Raw genomic sequence first — 20,189 nt, 5'->3', positions numbered from 1 at the left:
AAAATAAATAGTCTCCAAAATATTAATTTAAAGGTGTTGCTAAGTTCAAGTAAATTTTCCAGTCATCAACACTCTCTCCTTCCACTGCTACGTATTTCTAAAATTAATTTAGTTTTAAGTCATCCACTCATTTTCTGTTAGGTCCAGACTGTTAGATGTTTATTACTAGCTTCACTGCTTCCTAGTACCTTACCTGTGATGTATTTAGATGATCTACCATTCTCTCCTCCAAAAAAGTTATAAAGGTTTGAAGTGTGAAATAAATTTATGCTCGTACTTCCTCTAAGACAACTGTTCATTTATTCAAACATCTATCTGAAGGACCTAATCAACATTTGTATTTCTGATAAAACTTTATCTAGTTAAGAAATACTTGACTAGATCTTTAAGTTGCTAGAACTGATAGAATACTGTAGAAAGTACTTGATTAAAAAAATGAAAGGTTAGTAAATGCATGATTTGCTTTACAAGAATAGCTGAGGAGGATTAACCATAACAAAACAAAACAAAACAAAAAAAGAGATATACTAGAGAACTTGAATCCTAAGTCAGGAATTGTTAATACAGTGTAAGTGCTGCTGCTTAAGTTTGCCTTTATAACAAATGAAAAAGTACTTTATTTTACAGTATAGGTAATGTTGTGAAAATAACTTTAAAAAACAAAAAACAGCCTGACTAAAACATTCAGCCTATTTATCATTTCCCAGCTTTATGAGCACTTACATTCCAGCCCCACCAGTTTTGTCAGATACTTCTCTTACTTTTGTATGTATAAAGTCTTGTTGGTGACTTAGAGTTTTAGTAAATAAACATTCTGAACGGTATTTTATTTTTGTTTCACTTGTATATTGGCATTTGAATTAAAAAGAAATAGTAAATGTGCATTCTGACCCCAAAATATTTTAGCAACATCTGTGTATCGCCCATTGATAAGCCATACCTGTATAATTTGTGCAGGACCTTGCATGGTGCAGTGTGAGTCCTCAGTGGGTGCCAAGGACATCTGCACTATAAAAGTAAGAACAATGTTTGCCCAAATGCTTGAGAATAGTTTGAGAGAGGTTCCTGTTTACAGGACAATGGATTTTTATCTTTGGATTGCTCAGGGCATAGTTACTCCCAGTTGGCTAAACTGTAGTTGGTGCTCACTCACTCCCTGGCTCCCCTGCTCACAGTAGCTTTCAAAAGTGGCTTTTTTTTTTTTTTCCCCTGAATTTTTCACAGTGGCTTTTCAGTTTTCACAGTGGCTTTTTTCTCTCTGAACAATTAGAAGAGGTGATGGAAGGAAGCGTGGAGGGGCTTTACACCAGTGCAGCTGATGGTGGCTTTCAGAAAGCATCCTCCTCAGCAGAGATGTCGGGTTTCTGAGGCGAGGACCACAGGGTTGGCACCGCAGCACCATGCGAGGCTTGCAGACTGCATTGCTCAGCTCGGGACCCATGAGTGGTGTGAGGATGGTTCTCCAGGCTCCAGCCCAGGGGTAGTTGGGGCCGACTGGGGGAGAAGAAGGAGAAGGAGGAGGTAGCAGGGATGGGCTGCTTGCACAGTCCAAATCGGGACTGGGCTGTAAACCCTCCCTCTGCTTCTAGGACTTGAGCTGCTCCTGTGTTTTCACAGCCTGGGAAGAGAGGGCAGTTTGCTCTTCAGTGGATTTGAGACCCTGTAACCTCTGTAACTGTAAGCCATGTCTTTTCCACAGGTGGGTTTGAGCTTGAACCTTCAGCCAGGCTGATGCCACAGCTCACTCCTTGTGGGCCATCATCTCTTGTTGGGGCCCTGTCCTTCCACCACCCTGTGCCCCTGCCTCTTGACCATATCAATATGTTGACACGGTCAGCAGTGTAACAGGAACGTGCCAGCACAATCCAGCAATGTTCCTCTCACTTTTTCCATCCTTTCCGACTCCCTCCGGCCTACCCCAGCTCGCCGTTCAGTGGTAAGGCCCTTTCTGCCCAGGGTACGTGTTAGCTGGTACCCACCAACGTGACCCAGCCTCTCCTCACAGCCTGATGTTCCTTGGTTTTTGGTAGCTGCCCGTTGCACCATGCTTCTGGGAGAAGAAGACAAATCAGTATAACCAGGCTATGTTCTGCCAAGAGAACAGGGTGAGCTGAACTGGCGTTTCCAGGTTCAGGACACTCTCTGTACTAACGTGCCAAATCATTTGTCTGAAATGCCTTTTTGCATGTCAGCCCGTGGCTGCTGTACCTGCCAGCATTCAGCTGTTTGCACCGAGAAGTGAACCGCTCAACTTTCTCACGTAAAGCTAGGACGCGATAAGGTGGATTTGCCTTTTCCCGGTATTATTTTTCAATACTGGTATGCCTTTTAAAGGTTAAGGACGGCTTCCCAGAGATCGATGTTAGGGGTTTGCAGTAAGAAAACATGGCTCTTTTCCAGGCCACTTCTGTGCAGGAAAAGGGAACGGTGCTTGTGCGGAGAGATATCCTGCTACACCTGAATTAGCAGAGCGCAGTCTGGGCCTAATTTTTTTTTAATTATATGTAGTCTCTTGGGATGATCGGAGGTGGTAAGGGAGGTGGATAGGAAAGCTTTATATAGCTAAAACATTTCCTGATGTAGGGATTGTCGTTCCTGTGCACGGGGCGGGGGGGCGTGTAGAGAAGCAGAGGAATGAATGTTGTAGCCATAGTAGGGCAGGCGTGGAAACTTGAGGTGCTGCAGTTGCCTCTGAAAACGTGGTTAACGACACCAGAAAGGTGTAGTAAATCTGGAGGAAACTGTGGTTTGGTTTTAAGTGAAATAACTCTACCATTGACTGTGCTTTCTACCAGAGTAAATTCTCAGTGCGTGGAAAATGCAGCGAAGTATGTGGGTTGTAAATTGTACCTTCCCATGCTCTTGTTGTTCCGTCTCTGTTTACGGGACTCTAAAATCGGCTGATTTTTAGATCTGTTAGGGGACATCTGTGTTTGCACTATGTGCAGTGTGTTCTTATGAGTGAATAGTAGCTGTGTTGTGTGCTATCCCTCGCCATTAAACTCATGGGATAGGTGCCAAGCGGGAGAAGGCTCAATCACTGTGCAGGTTTTGGTGCATTTATATCCCTTGTGGAAGAAATGAGAGAACCAAGCTTGGTGTGACACTTCCTTTCTTCTGATAATAGAAAAAGAGCTGCAAGAACTGCCTGTCCTGACCTCTCCCTGGGAGGTTCGGCTTTTTAGCAGGAAGGAGGCTTGAAAAATACTCTGCCCCGGTGGGCACTAAAAAAGTATGCAGGTCACCATTGCCATGAGTTTTTTAGAGTTTAGGTACAGTGTGCCTGCAGTCTGGCCATGCTGGCTGTCTCCCAAGTCTGCACTTGACACTTCTCTAAAATTAATTGCCTATCAGGGAGTCTTGGAGAGCTTGCTAATCTGGACCTCGGGCCCTTGTTTCACGCGAGAAGTAAAAATCAAAAAACACAAAACCAAACAAAACCCACAAAAGCAGGACCTCCTTCTAATGAAAATAAAAAGAGGATGATCTGCCTGGATGGTCATGTTGACTTGTTCCTGATTTTTCTGGAAGCATACTTTGGGTTTCTGCAGAGCTGCCCTGCAGCAGACAAGGGTGTCAGTAACAGAAAATGGGGTGGCTCACGTCAGTGAGGAGCAGCTCAGCAGCAAGGCGGTGAAGGGAGCAGCAACCAGGCTGGGGGGCACGTGGGGCTCCCAAAGGTGGCACGGCCAGGCAGCAGCGAGGGTGCTGGGATGCGTTCAACCTCTGGGAGAGTGGCAAGAAAATGGGCTCTTCTCTATGCCCTGGCTACTGAGGGTATCATAAGCCTTCTAGTATTTGTGGCGTGGTTTCAGGGTATCATGGAGGCAACGTAAGTGACAAGGTGGCAAGATGCCACCGAAAGTCTGCTGCGTGGGGCAGTCCCTCCTTAACCTGCCGTGGCTGCACGCTCATGCAGTTTCTTTTGAAGTGTACTGGTGGTTTTCTGACTCTGCAGAGATCTGATTCACATGAAATGCAGCAGAAAGCCTTACGCTACCAAGAACAGGTAAACGGTTTTCTTCCCGGGTCAGTAGGCGACTGAGGTTGGGGAGGAGGAGCCGTCCCTTTGAACCAGCTGAACTGTGTCCTAAAACTGTATCTTGTGCCTAGCGTGACTGGTGGGGATATACGTACACTAAGAAATGGGAGAGGAGGCTGGCTTAGTTGTCATGCCTGGTGTTAGAGCACAGAAGGAAAACGGGGTAAAAGAGAGCTGCACGCATCCTAGCACAAATGTTCTGACCAGAGGAAAGGCAAAAACTGGTAGAAAACTAGTTGTGTAGGTGCTATGCCGTACCAGAAAATTATACTTATTACAGCTAGAAAGCTGGGCGAGGTCAGGGAGAAGCAAATGAGATGTTTATTATCCAGATTCTTTTCATTAGTATACAAAACTAGAACAGCTGGTGCTGAATGTGTAACCAGATATAGCGGCAGCGGAAACACGGTCAAATAGCATTCATGGCCTGAACACAAATACTGAAAATTACGCAGAAAATTAGCAAATTGTCATGAAGTGGCACTGTGGAAAGAAATAAACAATCGTGGATACAATAGAAAATGTTTGGTGCAAATCACTTTGGGAAGTAATTATAGCAGACCTGTAGTAGACTTCTGGTTTAGGATTTGTATACAGATAGTGTAGTAATAACATTATGAGAGAGAAATACTAATTGGAATAGTAACATTATAGTTAGGCTATGTATTAGGCCAGATGAATATTTAAGCACAAGTGGTATTAGAATTATGTTCTGTTTCTGGACATGATAGGTAATGGTTTTCTTCCCCAAACAGTAATTCAGAATAGAAGGCATGTCATTTTGGACTTGCAAAGAATTGATGAAATTATAGTAAAACCGATTTAAAAAAAATCAAGATAAAACACAGACTGGGTTAATTTGGTTTAAAATTGAAGATAGAAAGTCAACAACTTAACATTTTAAGGTCTAATTTTTGTTAAATTAGTAGAGCTGCTGAGTTGGCTTAGGTGAGCTGAAGTACTGGAGGCTTAAATGGACAAAAGGTTCAACTTGAATCTCAAGTAAAGAAAAAGGAGGAGAATTGTGGGAAATCACATAGCTCTTTCTAGCAGAGAACCTTGTAGTGAAAAGGTACTGTGAAAGGAAGGAAGAGTAGATAATCAAAAAATGCTCACTTCTCAGAGGTCATGGAGGAACAAGAACTGAATGTGTTAAGTGATTTAGAAGTTATAAAGTTGTTAAGTTAAAGCAGTTAGTAAAAGTTTATTTAGTAAAGTGTAAGAAAAGGGAGGAAGTAGTTCATCTCTTGTACAGGGAGGGTGGTTTTGAGTTAGCGAGCCTTTTGTTCCAAAGCTAAATAAATACCTTTGCATACTTCACAGTAAGAAGAGTAACAGTACGGGCACAGTGACAGGATGATGAATGGGCATGAGGTTATGAAAATGACTGCAGTTGAGGTGGAAATTCAAGACAGAAACAAATTCCAAGTAAATAGGGATGTGGAACTGCAGTGTACCAGCTGCACTGCAGTACCTGCCTAAGTACCAGTTCTTTCCGTACCGTAAAGTTGCTTGAAATAGGTTACCCTATGTAGTAAATGTTGTATGCATGTAGTATACGTGGCTTTTCAGTGACTAACACCTGGAAGGCAAATCTTTGAGAAATGCAAGGAGTTCTTCGTAGCTCTATTTTTAGAGTAAACTTAGAAATATTCTTTGTAATCAAACTATGAATTACTGTAACTAGTACCACTACCACTTTTTTTTTTTTTTCTTCACAAAATACTAAGAAGCACATTCTAATCTCAATAGCTGCAGTTTCCACTGTGTGTGCCCTGGAGCTCATTGAACCATTCTGTGAACAGATTTAGCTCACTGGAAAAACAGAAATCTATCCCCATTTCCTCTTCCTCTTACCCTCCCCCTCCCCTCTTTTTTTTTTTTTTTTAAACTGAGTTTGTTTCCTGTCAGATTAGTGGGTTAAATTGGCTTATGGGGAGGACTGAGAAGTGCCAGATTTGGTGCAAGATAAGCCTCTAGGAGCAGGAAAAAGCCTTTGAGGTCAGCAGGAGCAAGGGATGGGAGGGAGCAGTGGCGAGAGGTTAGGTTGTTGCATGGGCGCGTGGCCTTTGGTTTCTGTGTAAATGCAGAGCTACACGTTGCTCTTTGAGAGCCTGCCATTTTGTGTAATGGACTTTTTGTTTGTTTTAGCATGCCCTCTGCAAAAATATCTTAACTTCAAAAACCTCCTAAAATGAACTTTTCGATGTACTCTAGCAGCAGCCCTTGTATCATGCAATTTACGTTGTTTCACAGCACTTCCCCTCAGATTTACGTTGTACAGCAACTCTGTTCTTGAGCAAATGTGGGTGAGAGCACTGGTGTAGATCCAGTGTAAAATGTTTCACCTGTCTCATCTTACTCTGTGTGACAGAAGATTCAGAAGCACTCCAGAGGTTGATGACACTGGGCAAGATTGTTTTGGAGAGAATTTCTTAAAGTCTTTAGCCTGGCTGGGCTTCAGGATATGCTTTTCTTCATGTCTGGATTTAATTGTAGATAATTTTGGAGGGAAAGCCGTTTTCTTACTTTGTGAAACTCAGCGTACTGGTGGCATCTGGTCATTGTACCGAGCAATCAATCAATCACTAGATAAAAAGGGGCAGAAATGAGAGATAGAGAAAATAAATGATCTAAGCCGAACTGCCACTGAATAACACCACCGCTGCCACCCCCCCCACCCCCCCCAAGAATTTCATGCCTACAAGAGCAGTTCTTTGCAGCCCCAGCTAGAAGTGACAAAGAAGCGTTGAGGAGGTGCTTACTGGGAACATGTCCTCCCATCCCTCCAGACAGGTTAATAAAAGTAATGTGCGTGTATCAGAGGAGATCAGACCCCTGTAATGAGCCTTAATTCCAAACTTCCTTTCTTTTGTAGAGCCGGGTGAGTGTTGCAAGCACTCCCTGAAACTACTGAGGAAATGGTATTTTTCTTTGGGATGGTCTTGATAATACAGTTTATGATATTTCGGGGTTTGCTTCATACTAAGAAATGCTTTTCAAGAAGTTGTCATCATGGGTTTTTCGTATTTTTTTTTGTTGTTGTTAATACTCTTAAGAAATTGCCAGCTTTTTGGGCCAAGCTGTTGCTTGTGACAGTGATGTGTGAGACTTCACATTACAGGCTAAAATATCAAGAAATAATTGGATGGCTTTAAAAAAATATAGAGAACTGGCACTGTTAAGTTAAGAAAAAAAAAAAAACTGTCTGAAACCACTGTATTGACTTCTGGTAAAAATAACAGCAAAGTCTGTGACAGTTGAAAGAGAGAAAGGGGGAAAAGCATGGTGCTTTTAAGTTTTTCCCTTTGTTCATTGGCAGTGTGCCCAAACACCCCATTCAGGGCTCTAGAAATGGTTCACTGACTTGAAACTCTGGCTGCTTTTAATTGTGTGTGTTTTATTTGTTTAAATAATGTGAGGAAAATACCAAGTTAGGTCTCCCAACATTAAATTATCAACTTTACAGACATTTTTTTGTCCAACTCTTCAGAAAAGTTGAAAGGAACTCTTAACTTAAGGGGTTTAGATTTTTTTTTTCTTCTGGTTTTCAAACAGCATTTTTTTCATGATGATTTTGAATTGTTATTACACCCACAGAGTATCTCTCCATGAGCAGACTGACAACATAGTATGTGTTTACACAATAAGTCAAAGAACACCAAATCCATCTATTAGCATTGATAAGCTGTTGAGGTGTATTAAAGGAGGGTACTGTGCAAGTCATTTGGATTGTTTTTTTAACCTTTTCTGTTGAAAAAAGTGCTTGAAAAAACAAATATTCAAAAAAATGTACACTTGCATAATACGTGACTTATGAAAGCACGATGATTGTTCCATAATTTTGGCTTTTAAACATACTTTTCATAAAACCCTCTTGAAAGTACAGTGCTTTGTTTGGAAATGAAAGTTTCGTTGCTAAAAGTGAAATGTGAAAAAAAAAAACATTTAAGAACACTAACACATACCTTGTTTTAGGTTGCGTTTGGGTAAGTTCTTCTTTCTTTTGAAGTAAAATAGAAGACATAACGTAATGTGCATATCAGATGTCAACCTCTTGGTGTTTGTTTTGTAAACTGTGAGACTTGGAAAGGAAAAAGTCTTGCTGTAGACTTAACTATATCTTCATTAAGTTGTAATTAAAGAAGAAGACAAACATCCATGCCATATTCAGTATTAGTGAAAAACACAGGCTTGTGTTTATCTGTTTGAAGTAACTGGGTAAGGAAAAAATAGCCTTGCTCTAACCGGTTGAACTGTGTTGTTGCTTACATTTGACTGCTGGAAAAATTATAAGCAACTGTGTCCCTCTGTCAAGCGAACCTTCTTAATTTCTTGTTATGAACGGTTGCTGCTGGGTAGACTGTGAGCTGGTCTGATACATGGGTTTTTTGAAGCGAAGATGTGTGTGTGCTTTGACATGGTTTCATTAAAATAAATATTCCCAATTATTTTGTAATATTTAATTAGAAATATTTAATTTAGTCTACTAGTGCTGTGGGCAATGGACTTTGTAGAGATGTCCCAAGAGGGACATCTCTTGGGATGGAGAGAAGTTGACACAAGTTCCCCAAGGTAACTCTGCTGCAGGACGAGGAAGAGGAATCCTGTTTTCCAGCCTTACTGGCTGTAATTCAGCTGCAGGTTAAGACTTCTGAATCACAGAAGAGTCTAGGTTGGAAGGGACCTCTTGAGATAGCCTGTGTAACTTCTGTTCTCAGCCCCTTTTGTCTCTGAGAGACTGCCATGCAGACACCAGGGCCAACAGCCCCGAACATCTGGGATGAGATTTGTAAGGCAGCTTGAGCTCAGACTGCCTCAGCGACCGTGTCATGGTGCTGCAGACTTCCATGCCCATAACATGTATACAGGGTGTCCATGTCAGGGATTGCAGTCTGACTTCAACACATTCCCTAGTTGGACTTGGGGGGAGTAGATGTGACTTACACAGTCGAGTATCACTTGGTTCGTTTTGACACGTGATTGAGTGGGACAGTACCTGCAGTGAAGGCTCCCTCCTTGACTCCACAGTTCAGCCGTATGAGTGCTGGAGAGCTGAGTAAGAATGAATCAAGATAAATTTTCTTTGCTATTAAGAGTTCAAGAGCAAAAGAAGATGACGTGTTTCATAATTCTTGGGCCAAAAAAAAAAAAAAAAAGAAGAAAGTATTTGGAAATGGAAAGGGATTTGGTAATATTCTCTGTAAATCCAGTTGATCTCACTCATGTAATGTGTAACTTCTGATCTCACTCATGTAATGTGCAAATTCTGATCTCACTCACGTAATGTGTAACTGCTAAAATAAATGTGTAGTGCATCCAGTGTCTACTGTTGTATCTTTTTTTTCCCATAAAAGAAATTGTCTAACTTATCTTGATGATCATTTTATTTAATTCATCACATGGGTCCTGGGATATAGATTTACTACTGTACATAATTTATAGGAACTGAAGGGAATTTTTTCTTTACATTAAAGTCAGTGGTGAGCTTCTGTTGATTACAGCTCATCCAAGATTTTGCTGCTACAGTATAGTATCAGAAGATGTATTAGTATTTATTTCACTTGTTCTGGTGATGATAATTTCCTTTTCTGTGAATGAAAATACAAATCTATACCTGAATCATGCTAACTACATGAGATTTTTGGGTAGCGAACAGAAATTTAGCTGCTCACTAGGGATATTTGAATTGCCCATTCCAGTTGGCATTATTCAGGGTGCCTTCCTCCTGCCTTTGGTGTTCATTGTATATTTCATTTGTTTTCAGATGGGCAGAGCTGTATCCCAGATATAAAGAATACGAATGATGATAATTTTGATCATAAAATGAATTAGCTCTGAAGTGAACAGTTGCTCCCTTTCCTTTTCATTAAAAGAGCCTATTCACTTACAGCTGTCTTAGGATTTTAAGGATGCAGCATTTTCTCTGCCTTCTTAGATCAACAGCATTCAACACAGAAAAGGAAAATACTATTTCAGTTTTGTTTGTACTGAAAAAAGATTCTTGTTACTTGTTTAGTGTTGAATAGTGTTTTCAGCGTATCTGGGACTATAATTTGTAGTATTATCCGCTAGCTCATGCAGAGGAAACTGTTATTCAACCTGTATGTATTCCAGGATAGTAGACAGGAGAAAATTTGTCCTGTTGATTATGAATGTAAATATTGTTTTGAAGGCAATGGTAACCAAGAGTATTTTTCCTATTTACAGAGCAAGCTTTACATGGAAGGATTTAGAAGCCTAAAAGAAGGAGAACCAGTGGAATTTACTTTTAAGAAATCTTCCAAAGGCCTTGAATCAATACGGGTAACAGGCCCTGGTGGGAGCCCCTGTTTAGGAAGTGAAAGACGACCCAAAGGGAAGACAGTACAAAAAAGAAAACCAAAGGGAGATAGGTAATTACCTTACTTTGCTTTTTTTTTTTGTTTGCAAGTTTTTTCTTGAAGTTATGTTTTCAGCATTTATTCATTTGTGAAAGGAAGCCCTTCTGTGTAAATTTGGCTTTTATATGTAGCCTAGTGATTTGATTAAGGTTATTAAGCTGTACCTATACAGCTACATAAATCACCCACTTGATTGGTTTTCCTTGAGAAGGTTTTATTGAATTAGAGGGAGTCTGCAAAGGAATGTAATACTGTTTTGAAAACACTGCTATTAGCCTGAGAAGACAGGTCAGTCTGAATACGGGTGAAGTAATGTCATGTTTAGTTGAGAATTGTGCATGCTAAGGAGACTATTGTGTGCGGTGGGGTTTTAAATTGTGCATCGGTAGTTCTGTGCAGAAAAAAGTATAGGTACTGCAGTTAGGGTTTGAAAGTAGCAGTAATGAGGTGTGTGTGTTATTTGACGAATTCTGTTTTTACTCAAAAAAATAAAAGAATATCAGGAGTTTCTGAAAGTCATAATGGCTGGTAGTCTGAACAAGCGTTGTAATAATATTTTACCAATTACAGTTTAATGACCAGAGATGCCCTTATTTACACAAGCACAGCAATCTGACTTGCATTGTTTTACTTTACTTTCTGCCCCTAATGGCTTGAAGAAGTTCCATATTCCTCTTCACTATGAAGTTACCTCTACCTGGTTCCCCAATGACAGCCTTCCTGCCCAAAAGCTCTTGTGTTTCAGTGGATCCCACCTTTACCTGAATCTCTTTTCCTCATGGCATTTCCCATCCCAGTAGCTGTCATGACCGATATCAGGGGGAATACATACATAGCTTGTGAATATGGAGCCCATTCAGAACATCCCAACAGCCGAGTTTCCCCTGCAGCGCTGGATTTACAGCATGACTTAGAGGTAGCTCTCTTCCATTGCACATTCAGAAAAAAAGAATAGCTTGGGAAGGAGAGGGTCACCTGGATTGGAAGCCCAGCCCAATCTCTAGAAACAGGATCAGAAGCCTTTGCTTGATACAGATGAACTCCTTTTAACATCTGTTAAAAGACCTGTTTCTCTTTCCCCCTGCTTTTCTCTTTCCCCATGATTTTTTTTTTTTAAATTAAGGGCTGGAAACAACATGATAGTTGTCCTTCTTTCACCTTCTTTGTAAAAGCTAAATACCATGAACAAAATTTATTGCTGTGTAACAGATCAGAGTCCATAACCATAACAAGGGGAGACTTTGTAAGCAGGACAAAGCTTTCTATTTGATTGGTCACCATATCTGACCTCTCAGCATTGTGTTGCATGCTGTGGCTGTGAAACCTTTTTCTTCTTCTTCTTCCTTTTTTGTTGTTGTTGTTTTTGAGGATAGGCTTCCAATATTCATATCATTATTGTTGTTGATGTTTTGTACTGTGGCAGTAACTAAAGGCCACGGTCATACAGTCGTGATACTGTTGTTCTATTTGTTGCATATGTATATATGAAGGAAGACAATCCCTGCTTCAAAAACTTCGAAATTTAAATAGGTTGTAAATAGACCAGGAAAAATAATATATATTTAAGAAGAGAGGGATTTGAATAAATTGCAGAGGAAGCAATACTTTCAGAATGTAACTCATCCTAGGTAAGCATCTAAAATATATGGGATGAGTCTTGGCTTGTGGTTGTTTCTCTTCATGGATTACAAAAGGATCCTAGCTCCAATGCTGTAGATATTTCCCTTACAAGTCCCTTATGTTAGGTGAGATGAATTCTGCTTTTGATGACATCTTTTCATAGCTAAAGCATAGACAAAATTGGACAGATTTATCCCAGAAAACAGCGTTGAGGGGTAATCTGTGAGACAGTATGCCCTTTCATGTTCACCTGCCCTTAAAGAAGGAAAAATTTCAAAATTACACTGAATTAATTTGAATATGAAAACATGGGGAAAAACACACTTCTGCCTCAAAAATTGTTATGCTTAAGTTGGGAAGACACCAAAGAAGCCTAAAATTAAAACTCCCTAAAGTAGCACTGATGTTATCAGCCGATGAGGAACAGTGTCTCAAGGAAAATAATTTTGATTGAATGCCTAGCCAATAACAAAGTGCATCTCCAACATGTGTAGTGGAAAATTTCTTTCAGATTTCTATTCTGCTATGAAAACCACCTCCGTTTATAAAAAGTTAATTCCGTGTTCTGGTCTTTATCTCTTTTCCACGTGATCACTGTAACAGCGTGCAGGCCTAGCCTGGCAGCATGGTTTGAAGTGGCTCCTGTTAAATGGCTCCCATGGTTGTTAATGGTGTGGGCAGGATTTAGGGCAGAAGGGAAGAACAGAATCAATCACAGAATCGTCTAGGTTGGAAGAGACCTCCAAGATCACCCAGTCCAACCTCTGACCTAACACTAACAAGTCCTCCACTAAACTGTATCACTAAGTTCAACATCTAAACGTCTCTTAAAGACCTCCAGGGATGGCGACTCAACCACTTCCCTGGGTAAAGAACGGCAGAAGTGGTTAGAGAAAGCAAAGGAGGGAAAAAGAAAGGGAAAAGCAGCAGTGTGTGAAGGGAGGGAAAATAAAGCCATGACACTGAGGTTACCAAATATTGCTGGTTGGTAGATTTTGTGGTATTTTCCCCAATAGACTTGGTCTCTCTGTGATTTACAGCATGTTGTTGCTGTGGGGACCTAGCTATAATAGTTCCCCCTCAACATTGCTGTTGTCCACATGAAGTTTATAACAAGGTGGGGGAAAGGTCTGTAATTGCTGACAGCTATGCAGGCCGCTGAGGCATATTTCTCAGCCTGCACGCTGACACGTACTGGGATGGGGAGGGGAAATTCTCTGCGGCCTGCATGAAATGAAACTGTGGCCATAAGCAGCCTGCTGGCCTCACATTCCCAGACTTTACTATAAGCTTTTTTAGTATCCATGTGTCTTCCGTATAGTTTTTTCACAATACCAAGAGTAATCGGGGCTGGAGAGGAAGCATCTGAACAAAACCCAGTTGGGGTTCTAGTCTGGCAAGTGCCGGGTTCAGAGCTCACGTATTGCAGCATAAATGCGAGGTGGCAGCTCTTGGGGCTTGTCTACCTAAGGCAGCTGGGGGATGGATGTATAGCAGTGTGTTAGCACAGGCTGCAGCTCCCTCCCTTCCTAGGAACCCTTAACACATACTGAACACTGTGTGTTTTGCTCGGCTTTGACAGTGAGCTCACTCAAAAGTATTTTGTGCTGCTCTCCAAGAATGAGCGCCGGGAGCTGATGTGAAAAAGATAAAGCACTCTGAATTCACGCCTTAATCAGCTGCTCCGTAACTCGTAGACAAGTCCATGAAATCTTGATTTAGAGTAGAGTAAATGAAATCAGAACCTAGCCAGCCATCTCAATATAAGGTTTGGAACGGGGGGAAAAAAAGTATGGTTTTCTTTCATTTTTTTCCCAAACACTTCAATGTTTGTATGTGACCCAAAACAAACCTTTTTTTACAAATAGCTGGGAAAATACTCTTTATTGTGGTCCACATTTAAATATTATTTTTTTTTCTGTACATCTTTGGCACCATATTAACAAAGAAAGGATGCTTACAGGACTAGAAGCTAGGGTTATCTTTGGGACCTTGAGATATTACCCAGTATCTGTAAATATTTCTCATTGAAACTCAGATCTGGATACTTCTTCAGCAGAGTGTCTGTAGTGTTGCATCTGCTTGAATTGGTACTTGGTTCAAGTGGAACATTTTGGAGAGGGGGGAGGATGACACACTTTCTTCTTGTTTGGTTTTGAAGTATGTACAACAAAATGGAAACAAGAAAATCAAGAAAGAAGGGACAAGAAAGCAGTAATTAAGGGTGTAGCTCTATCTCCCAATTTCAGTTATTGAAGTTTCAGTCCTATGCTACCCTCTACTAACATCACACTTGTGGCAGGGATGCTTTCTGGCACAGGTGAACTGTACCAGTAAGTGGTTTGGATATAAACTTGCAGTAAGTTGTGTGTTGTGAGATTTTGTTTTTGATGTGAGATATTTCACTGACTTGTTTTACAGCGTGGCCCTGCAAGTAAAGTGTGAGGACGGGAGTTGAGAGCTGTTGGAAATGAGGGAGCTTACTGAAACATTGCCCCTGAAAAGACTGTAATGCTGAATTTTGTTCTAGGAATATGGCTAGTGAGGTAGTCACATATTCTAGCTCAGTTGGCTATATAGTAATGAGCACTGCAGCACAGATGTAACGCTTCAAAACTTTTTCCAATGTAGACATCTACTAGAGAGAGGCAACAAGAAAAGAAGTGGTTTTGCATTAAATTGTAATAAGTGGTATTTGCCAGTAACTCTTAGACATGACAGAAAGCATATTTTCAAACAGAGAAAAACATACTTCTAAACCTCCAGCTGAAATACAGCCACTTGAGGCAGGGGGCTATAATCAAATAATAAAACGCTTCCCTGGTGAACTGTCACTTAAAATTAGCTTGTGTCTGAGTCAGAAAATGGATTTAATATCTGAAGACATTCTGCAGATGATCCAAAGTTAGATTATAAAAAGATCATAAGTCTTTCTCACATCTTTAAAAGTTTATGGTCTGCACCAACAGCTGTTAGGGGCAGTGGCACCGTGGTGTGCCTTTGGGAACATGTCGACTGAAGTTAGCAGGACGAGGAGAACTAGTAGAAGAACAAAAGTTACGTGATACAAAGTCACTTCAAACTCCAGATTATATCAAATTCCATCCCCGCTGGATAAATCGTACTCGAGTGTATAATTTAATTTTCATAGAAAATCCTTTGATGGCTTGAGCTGAGCAGATTTTTGTGGCGGATACTTGAATAATCAGGGTGGTACAGGCTGTGAAGGAGAGCCCCGACCTAGCAGGAAACGAGAGAAGCTCATAAAACCCTCACTTAGAAGATAGTGGGGCCAAGGAGGATGGGGAGAGCCCTTCAGAAAGGGGCACTTCCACTCCTGCTCTTGTCCATGCCCCCCTGTGAGCCCCAGCAGACATCTGTCCCACAGGGACCTGCTTCAGGCCCTGCCGTAGCATCAAGGGGCACCGAGGTGAAACGGGGCAAAGGAAGTGAGACAGAGAGCAGCTGTGCGTAGAGGGGGTGAAAAGCTCGGAGCGCTGTTCCCTCCGACAAAATGGTGTCAGCACCCAACTGTCAAAAGGTTGAACTTTCCTGCTTCTCTCCTAGGTAGACGGTGTTTACAGTTCTGCCCTTTTCTAAAGAGGAAACTGGCAGGGAAGTCATGCAGAAGTAACATTGCTTTCATGCACGTTTCTTTAAAATGCAGCCTTGCAAAAGGACCTTACACGAGCATGGCATTTTGGAGTTTAAATGTGAGCATCTCCTCCTCCCTGTCTTTCACCTAATTTTAGATAGTAAGAATTTCTTTCCAGTTTACATTCTTCCTTCTGCCATTTTTCAAGTGTAGGGTATTTTCTTGGCCGTTTGCTTTTTCCCAACTTCCCAGAGATTCTGTTGCACATTTAGTTTCTCTTTCCCGTGTTGTCTGAGACCCCTCTTAACTTTAGGGGACTATAAAGACCATCATGGTTTTTGTTCTCTTATATAAAAACCGCCATGTGAAATGGGGTCCCTGTGACCTAGTGTGTTCTTTCCAACAGGAGCAAGTACTTAAGGAGAGACTGCAAGAAATAGGGGAGCAGGGTGTTCCATCTCTGGCATTTAGTGGTTTAGGCATTTCTTCACTGTCGACACCTAATCTGCAAAAGATGATTTGATGGTACTTTAAGTACCTGAGGAGAGCTGGACGCAACTTCCTCTTGGATCCTTAAGTAAAATTGTTAGAATTTTATACAGTTAAGAATTCACACGTTGTCAGACAATAAAGGGGAATAAAGACCAGTCTGAGATGTGCTTTCTTAAATTACCTTCTTTTTGATACTTGCTAACTATGCTATAACAAGCCACCAAACTCATATGAACTGCTCATAACAGGAGCAGCAAGATACTGCTAGATCTAAATAATAATAATAAAGCCTGAGAGTTTTGCACTACTGGTACTTTTAGACAGTTATGATTTTATTGGACTATAATCATTAGGGACAAAGTTTTCCATATTTGCTCCTTTATTCAGGCTGGCCACCTTTTTGGAAGGTTTAGCAGCAGTCCAGGTTTTTACAGGAGTGGACTAAAACCAGAGGGCTTCATTAATGGAGTTAAAAAAAAAAAAAAGGAAACTATAAAACAGCTGCCAGTTGGTGTTCTGGAGCAGAGTCTTGAAAGCTGGCTTGGAGATGGATCTCTAGGGCAAGGGGATAATCTTTCCTCGTCTTTGTGCAGAGCCATCCAAGTCTAAGTTACAAGCCTCTGAGAAGTGTTACTGCATATATTCATTAGAAAGCCCTCGTTAAAATCTCTAAAGCATCCATCTGTGTTTAAGTGAGCTCAGCAGCCGCAGACTTGCAGCATACCAAATACACAGGCATGCCTCCAGGACTCAGTGTGTCCAACATGATGAGAACAGAAGCAGATCTCCAAAACTGGGTATTTTCTTCCTCAAAAGACGAAAGGAAGATGGTGGCTTAAGGGAGGAAAGACAAAACAACTGCCACTGACCAGTGCATATAGCACCCAGCACCTATGGACCATACGTTGTTGGGCATGATTTCATCTCTGGCCTAGGGTGTACATAAATGTCAGTCTTCTGGAAGTGCCAGATGTAGGAGCTGTGGTAGAATAAGTACCCCAGAGCAAGAGCACAAGCCGGAAACCCTCAACTCTCAGAAGCAAGAAAGCCTTCGCTCGCCTCGCTTCTACCCCCAGATCTATCACGCAGCATCAGGAGCTGCTTCCTCAAAAGATGATGGCTTTCTCTTCCTGTCTACTTCCGTAGCTCAAGCTGTTGCAAGCCAGGATGCTGAGCCAAAAGATCAATATTCAAATGTTGGGCTAGGTGTAGGAAGGGTTACAGTTGTGCATAATTATATATGCATTATAAGAATAAACCGTGTTGTTTTTCAGAAGACACTTAGGAAATTCCATTCCAAATTCCAGATTTAGAGAACCTTATCTAATTTGCAAAGCCCAGTGCCCACGGTTAGATAGAGGCTACAAAAATTAATTTGGTCCTTTATCAGCTGCAATGGCACTTAAACCAAGATCAGCTAGAATTATTTTGGGGTACTCAGGCACGCTGCTGCAGTGTGCTGGTTGGCAATATAGGCATTTCCTCATTCATTCAGAGGGCTGTTTTCTCATGTCACACATTTTTAACTACCAAATTCACCACAAGGCAACTTGAAAGCAAGTTTCAGATCCTGGGCTGCTCTTGAACTTCCATGACTGTGCTGCGCTTCAGCCTGATCTCTCAGGCGAAGGCAGGAACTGGCCTTTGTAGTTAGACACAGAAATCGAAACATACCAAAATACATGCTTCCTTTCCATCCTATGTGCCTTCTGATGGGGCTATTCATGTGCTTCAAGTGAATGCAAATTTCTGTGCTGAAGTAAGAGCTGGCAACCTGGTGGCAGGTTTGACCAATTTTCACCTACCGATATCTAAACCTAATTTTCTTCATTAGAAGCTTGCAGTAAGAACAGAATAGAGCCTGAATAAAGTTGTCCGTGGTATCTGTTTGTATGAGTGTACAGTTAAGAAAAAACAGGCCCCAAATTTTCCATAGTGTTTGTAATAAGAAATCCAAATTTGATGCTAAAGTAAGTAGATACAATTCCAAAAATGTACAAGGAACAGATGCAGTGAGTAGGATGGTGTCATTTTTACACAGCCTCACGTAGAGTAAGCTGTCCCTGCACAGCAGATGGGTTTGTTAAGTACGTACACTGTTTTCAGAATGCAGAATATTTTCTGTAATTGGATGTCTTCTCGGGCCTTGTGTTTTTGTGAGTGTTTTACCCACTTTCATCAAAGGATGAGCTGTCTCTCATTTACGGTAGAATACCAGCATATATCCAGGCGTTTGCTGTGGTGTACTGGTACACCTGATGTTCGCACTGGAGTCTTAACTTGCAAGTCAGGACAAGCAAATTGCTACAAAGAGTATTATGGAAAGTTAAACTGTTTTAATGTGCCAGGGTGCAAACTGCTGTAGGCCTGAATCTGCTTCATGAATGACGAAGCTGCAACATGTAGGAGAAGAAAGTGGGTAACCTTTTCACCCATCCCAATTTAATTTTTCTGTTGTTATGGTCAGCTGCTAAGATCCTGTTGCAATTGAAGGAGCTTATGATGATATTTGATACTCTGCTCACCTTTTTAGAGCGTAACTCTTCAGGTAGCACTTGCTTGTTCTTATGTTAGTGGGACAAATACATGCATTACTGGTGATGGGTTTCTTTGTTTTGAGGGAATTTTGAGGCAGAGGGGAGAAGCTAACTCATGTAACTAATGGGTTGAACACCCTTACGGAAACAGAAGATTGAAAAATGTTTTGGTTTTAGATTTTGTATGTGTTTCAAACAACTTCATTTAAAAAAATCAAAGAATTAATGTTTCTTTCAATAAGAAGACACTTAAGATCTCTCTACTGGAAAACATACTCTTACATACTTCCCTGTCATCTCATGAGAGCTCATTTTGCATGGAGCACATGGCTTAATACTGTTAATTCAAGAAGAAAGGAATGAAGATTTTACAAAACAGATAACAACTGCTTTTCTAGTCCTATAGTAGTGATTCTCCACACATATCTCAAGGAATTTGAAAGCAAGACAGAATGGAAGAGTTGTACATTTGAGAATTTTGCATAATTTAACAGAGATTAGGCATAACTTCAGTGGAGTATATATTATTTTTTAGCAAATAGTTTACAAAAAGTCATTTCAGTTTCCTAATGAACTGTCATTTTCTTTCTTAATTCAAATTTCTCCCTGTTTGGTTTCTTACTACTACAGTAATGTACAACTTTCAAGCAGAACAGAACAAAGAAAAGAAGTGTATACATTTTCAGGGGCCAGTTCAGTAAATACTTGAGCTTGTGCTTTCAAAGGAGTGGGGAAGAGGGTATTATTTGAAAAGATTTTCCTAGTTGTGGAAATTTCTCTTTAAGTTGATGTTGACCCTGACCTACAGACTGTACTGATTTTTGCTCATGTGATCCTCTATAGCTGTCAATGAGCTGAGAACAGAACTGCTTGCAGCAGGACAAACTGTCTTTTAAAAAGATTCATGCAATCTGCTATATTTCACTAGAAAAAATGTTCAGTGTAAATACTGAAGTCCCAAAACCCTTTTATTTTAGGAAAACAGTTGCATTTCCTTGCTCTTCTGGATGGGTTGCACTCCAGCATCACCTGGTAAACGTACTCAAAGCACACGGTATATAACAAAAGGAAGATTATAATGGTGGTTCCAGACGATGGGAGAAAAAATGCCATGTATCTTAGCTTGTTTAGTCAGGAACTTGAAAGTTGGACAAAACTAAATTATACCCTACTTGCTAAATGAGGTATTCCCAAAATGTTGTCTTTGATTTACCTCTGTCGATGAATCTGAAGCTCTTCAGAAGGAATACAAGTCCTGGAGCCCTTTAATTTCAAATTAATAAAGTCTGTGCAGTAATATAATTCCAAATTGCTACAGCTGTTTCTTTTATTAGCTGTGGCTTCATGTTTCTGTCCTTGACACTTAAAGATCAAACCTACTTAAATATGAATCATGTAAAAATGTGCATTTACTTCAGTATCTTATTTTGTCAAGAAGCTCAGCAGCTCATTATGTAAGATGAATGTGTCACAGAGGTAGTCATCTCCGTAGCGGTGGTGCAGTCACATTGCTGTTATTC

At 40.8% G+C, this 20,189-nt stretch overlaps 1 protein-coding gene across 9 annotated transcripts in view; it reads left to right on the top strand.

Annotated features, from left to right (window-relative positions):
* Positions 1 to 20,189, top strand: part of LIN28B (lin-28 homolog B) — a 95,785-nt gene that overhangs the window by 43,303 nt on the left and 32,293 nt on the right. For all 9 annotated transcript variants that reach the window (XM_080585417.1, XM_080585419.1, XM_080585423.1 and 6 more), the window contains one exon: positions 10,253 to 10,437. In XM_080585417.1, coding sequence (XP_080441543.1) covers positions 10,253 to 10,437 — 185 coding nt within the window. The remainder of the gene's footprint in view (positions 1 to 10,252; positions 10,438 to 20,189) is intronic.

The sequence above is a fragment of the Anser brachyrhynchus genome (genome assembly GCF_964034855.1).
Source record: "Anser brachyrhynchus genome assembly, chromosome: 3".
NCBI classification, from domain to species: Eukaryota; Metazoa; Chordata; class Aves; order Anseriformes; family Anatidae; genus Anser; species Anser brachyrhynchus.
The sequence above is the reverse complement of the archived record's forward strand: the minus strand, read 5'-3'. Positions and strand labels throughout refer to the sequence as shown.